The sequence below is a fragment of the Danaus plexippus genome (genome assembly GCF_018135715.1).
Source record: "Danaus plexippus chromosome 29 unlocalized genomic scaffold, MEX_DaPlex mxdp_37, whole genome shotgun sequence".
Taxonomy (NCBI): domain Eukaryota; kingdom Metazoa; phylum Arthropoda; class Insecta; order Lepidoptera; family Nymphalidae; genus Danaus; species Danaus plexippus.
Genome location: NW_026869858.1, coordinates 52,110 through 57,466, shown reverse-complemented (window position 1 = coordinate 57,466; position 5,357 = coordinate 52,110). Strand labels below are relative to the sequence as shown.

The 5,357-nt window shown below is 41.0% G+C and overlaps 1 protein-coding gene across 1 annotated transcript; it reads left to right on the top strand.

Moving 5' to 3' along the window:
• The first annotated feature begins 1,984 nt into the window (after positions 1-1,984).
• LOC133320552 (uncharacterized) lies at positions 1,985-4,804 on the top strand. Its single transcript, XM_061529157.1, has one exon. The coding sequence runs from the start codon at positions 1,985-1,987 to the stop codon at positions 4,802-4,804; it is 2,820 nt and encodes a 939-aa protein (XP_061385141.1).
• The last annotated feature ends 553 nt before the right edge of the window (positions 4,805-5,357 follow it).

The window sequence follows — 5,357 nt, the reverse complement described above, 5'->3', positions numbered from 1 at the left end:
CAAAACAATTTACTACAGTATTGTACAACTTAAAAAGGTCTACAAAAAAGTCCGTGATGGTATATGTTTATCTCTTAGGAATAACCCACAATAACCATTTTTTATCCTTTACTTTGTACGAGAAATAATGGCTTATTTACGAAGCGATTTTAAACAATGCAGTATTAATCCTTATTCAATTAAGTATCTTAAATACATTGTGCATTTAATAAAGATCAATATGGCTTTTTACAGCATGTAAATTAAATAAATATTTTCGAAGATATCACAGATTTAAAATGCAGAGTCATAGCAATTTCGGCGATAAATACCCTTTCGGTGATAAATACCTATCTAGCATCTCAACGGGCTGCGGAGACACCCGAACAGTCTCAAGCTCGACGTCAACAGAACGCTGAATATCTGGCATCTCAACGGGCTTCTGAGACACCCGAACAGTCTCAAGCTCGACGTCGTCAGCAAGCGACTTACATAGGGTCCCAAAGAGCTACTGAAACTGTTGAAGCTGCTGAAGCTCGCAGACGCGCTGTTGCTGAAAGGGCACAACAGCGACGATTAATATTTACAAGAAACGCGTGGGGAGTATTCGATAAAGCTGCATTTAAGTACGATGAAACTCTTGATTACGAAAGCCACAAGCTTATAAAAATAGAAGCGATGAATAAAGAATGCAGATTTTGCGGTGCTCTTAAATGGAAAGAGGAAGCTGCAGGCATGTGTTGTTCGGGAGGAAAAGTAGTTCTTCCTTCAATAGACGAGCCTGTTGCACCTCTTAAAGAACTTTTTTCAAATGAAACAGATGAGTCTCACCGTTTTTTAAAAAACATAAGAAAATACAATACATGCTTCCATATGACATCTTTTGGAGCTGATAACATTGTGTCGATGCCAGGATTTTGCCCGACTTTTACAATTGAAGGGCAAATATACCACACAATTGGCTCTTTGCTTCCTGCTGCTAATACGCAACCAAAATTTTTGCAAGTTTATTTCATGGGTGATGAGGCAGCACAAGTTGATAGGGGTTCTGAGTACGTACCAGGTGTGGAAAGAAACACAGTTCAAAAAATACAAAAAGTTCTACATGATCACAACGTTTTAGTGCATGAATTTAAAATGGCTAAAGATAGAGTGACTAGCGATAATTACAAGGTCGTGATACACCCAGATCGTGTACCACGTGGTGAACACGAAAGACGATTCAATGCCCCGACCACAAACGAAATAGCTGCCGTAGTAGTTAGTACTGAACAAACTGCGTCTCGGGACATTGTTATTCAGGCGCACGATGGCCGGCTTACTAGAGTTCTGGACACTCATAGATTTTATGATGCTCTCGAGTACCCGATAATTTTTTGGAAAGGACAAGAGGGGTACAGTTTTGATATTCCTCAGACAAACCCAGTTACAAAACAGCCTATACCGAACAAAAAAGTGTCGTGCAAAGACTTTTATGCATATCATATGATGGTACGTCGCAACAATTTTAATTTATTGCTTCAATGTAGGCTTCTCATTCTTCAGTTTTTGGTGGACATGTATGTCAAAGTGGAGAGTGAGCGCTTAAGGTTTATTGCTTTAAACCAAACAAAACTGCGAGCAGAAAACTATATACATTTACAAGACGCGGTCAGGAATGATGCGGAGTTAGATCCAAACAATTTGGGTCAATTGGTAATACTCCCATCGTCATTTGTAAATAGCCCGAGATATCTTCATGAGTTTATCGCCTGTACCGTATTGCAGAACTCTACATTTATGTGATGCGTTGGATGCGTTAACGGATGCGTTCACATACGTGCGTAACTACGGGAGGCCTGATCTGTTTATTACAATGACATGTAATCCCGCTTGGCCAGAAATTACTAAAGAGCTCATTCCAGGTCAAAATGCAACAGACAGACATGACTTAACTGCCAGGTTTTTTAAAATAAAAGTACAATAATTGGTTGCTCTACTTACAAAAGGTAAAATATTTGGAGATATGAAGTGTTTCATGTACTCGATCGAGTGGCAAAAAAGAGGTCTGCCTCACGTGCACTTACTGCTGTGGTTGACGGAAAAATTACGCCCCAACCAAATTGATGAAGTCATAAGTGCGGAGATACCAAATCCAGAAAGTGATCGAAAACTCTACGATACTGTAACCAAAAATATGATTCACGGTCCCTGTGGTGCACTAAATCCGTCATCACCATGCATGAAAGAAGGAAAATGCACCAAAAAGTATCCAAGGGCGCTTTTGAAAGATACTCAAACTAACGACAAAGGCTATCCTTTGTACAGGCGTAGAACACCAGGAGATGGCGGCCGTACGATAACTCTAAAAACCCGAAGTGGAACACAGGAAGTATTGGTTGGCAATAGCTGGATTGTCCCATATTCTCCGCTTCTGTCTAAAATTTATAACTGTCACATAAATGTAGAGTTCTGCAATACGGTACAGGCGATAAAATATATTTGTAAATATATAAACAAAGGCAGCGACCAGGCTATTTTTAACATTCGACAGCAAGGGAATGTTAATATTGACCCGAGAGATGAGGTGCAAACGTATCGAGCCGGTAGATATGTTAGTAGTAACGAAGCAGCGTGGCGGATCTTGGGTCTGCCTCTGCATGAAAGACACCCAACAGTCACTCACCTTGCGGTTCATCTGCCTAATGGTCAGCGGATTTACTTCACTGAAAACAATTTTAGAGAGAGAATGGCCGCACCACCTAAGACGACACTAACTGCATTTTTCCTGCTTTGCCAAAATGACGCATTTGCAAAAACATTACTTTATGTTGACGTACCCCGCTACTATACATGGAACGTGTCGTCGAAAGAATGGAAACGTCGTTTACAAGGCACACCTGTCGACGGCTGGCCAGGTGTGAAGGCAGGAGATGCTCTTGGGCGCATTTACACAGTGCATATTAGCAACTTCGAATGTTACTGTTTGCGAATGCTGCTGAATGTAGTACAGGGCCCCACTAGCTTTTTGGATCTAAAAACAGTTGACGGCCAAGAACTTGAAACTTTTCGACAAGCGTGTGAGAAGTTGGGCTTGTTGGAAGATGACAACCACTGGGATGCCACAATGGAAGAGGCAGTGCTATGTCGCTCTCCTTCGCAAATAAGAGAACTATTTGCAATATTGATATGCACTTGCGGTTTATCCAATCCTCTTCAACTATGGGATAAGTATAAATCTGCATTATCGGAGGATATCTTGCATAGATTTGAAAGGATGGATCAAGTCAACAATGATCTATGTTTCAATGAAGCACTGAGACATATAGAGGACAAAATAATAACGATTTCCGGTAAGAAATTGTCTGACTTCGGTATGCCTACACCAGAGCGTCGAGGAGAGTTGTCGACAGATTTGATCAAAGAGCTAAGCTACGATATTGCTTTATTAGACGCTCAGGTCAGCGAAACTGAACCACGCCTGCTACCCGAACAAAAAAACATTTATAACAAAATATTACAACGAGTTGAGCTAGACAAAGGCGGCCTTTTCTTTCTTGACGCCCCGGGCGGTACAGGTAAAACATTTTTGCTTAATTTGCTTCTAGCAAAAATTCGTAAGGACCGTAAAGTTGCATTAGCGGTGGCTTCCTCTGGGATCGCTGCAACATTGCTGAGCGGTGGACGAACGGCACATTCGGTTTTTAAATTGCCTCTTAATCTGGCGAGCGAAGAAACCCCAACGTGCAACATCAGTAAGAGCAGTGCCCGTGGCGCCCTCTTGCAACAATGTATGCTGATCGTGTGGGACGAGTGCACTATGTCACACAAACGCGCCATTGAGGCGCTTGATCGCTGTCTACAAGATATTCACAGCAATCGAAAGTTGATGGGTGGTGTGTTAGTGTTATTGGCAGGGGATTTTAGACAGACTTTACCTGTTATCGAGAGAGGCACTGCAGCAGATGAAATTAACGCATGTCTAAAAGCCTCATATCTGTGGTCTAAAGTTGAAAAGCTTTATCTTACCACTAACATGCGAGTCCAGTTATTCAGCGATGTCGAATCAGGAGCATATGCTCAAAAACTGCTAGAAATTGGTGAAGGCCACCTAAACACCGACCAAGAAGGTATGGTTCTTTTCACACAGCAATTTTGTCATGCTGTGGAGACAGAAAACGAACTTATTGAACAAGTTTTTCCGAATCTGCAACAAAATATTCTTGACGAAAATTGGTTGTGTGAAAGAACCATATTGGCACCAAAAAATGAGATTGTTGCGAAAATAAACAAAAAAATCTTGGCCGAAATAAACAGCGAAACATCAGTGTATAATTCCATTGACACAGTTATGTCATCCGATGACACTACAAGTTATCCCGTAGAGTTCCTAAACTCTTTAGAGTTGTCCGGGGTGCCATCACACAAGTTGGAATTAAAGGTAGGTGTACCCGTTTTGTTAATGCGTAACCTGGATGCGCCAAGATTATGCAACGGTACTCGGTTGCGAGTTACCGAATTAGGAAGGCATATAGTGAAGGCTACAATTTTAACTGGAGAAGCCAAGGGAGACAATGTTCTTATACCGCGCATCCCAATCATACCCAACAACTTGCCATTCAATTTTAAACGCCTGCAGTTCCCATTAAAAGTCGCATTTTCAATGACGATCAACAAATCGCAGGGTCAAACCTTGAAGGTAGCAGGCCTACATTTGGGCACGCCATGTTTTTCTCACGGTCAGCTCTATGTGGCTTGCTCACGTGTTTCCAAAGCGAAGAATCTGCATGTTTATGCTGAAGGAAAAAGATCGTTAAATGTAGTTTATAGGAGCATACTGCAGTAGCTACCTATAGGCCTATGATTAGGGCTCTGCAGTGCTTAGTTACCGTATTTCTTACTTATTACTAGACTAGACGGGACGAACCTGAAGTCCACGCGAACGAAGTCGCGGGCAAAAGCTAGTCACATTATAATGAGACGTGTAAAGAACTCGCCGTGAAATAGATGACTGAAGAAGACGCCGGATACACGAGGAAGATCGCAGCTGACTGAGACCAGAGAAAGGACTGAGGAGGAACACGAACCGCTTTGATATAAAGACTAACTGACAGGAAGCAGTAAGGTTGGCAGCACTGAGGATGTTAGGACAGTTACACACGATTGATGTAGCATGGATGAGTTTGGATACGCAACTTTATAAAGTAATAAAAAACATTTATTGAGATTATTTTAAACGGACTTCTTAATAATATGTTTAAATTAATTTAATTTATTACTTTTTAAAAATAATCATCTGATTTTATTCAAATAAGTCACGAAAACGAAACGAAATATATTAGTTCGAAGGAGATTAAGAAAAAAGTAGAAATATCGTTATAAAATAATAACTAACAGAT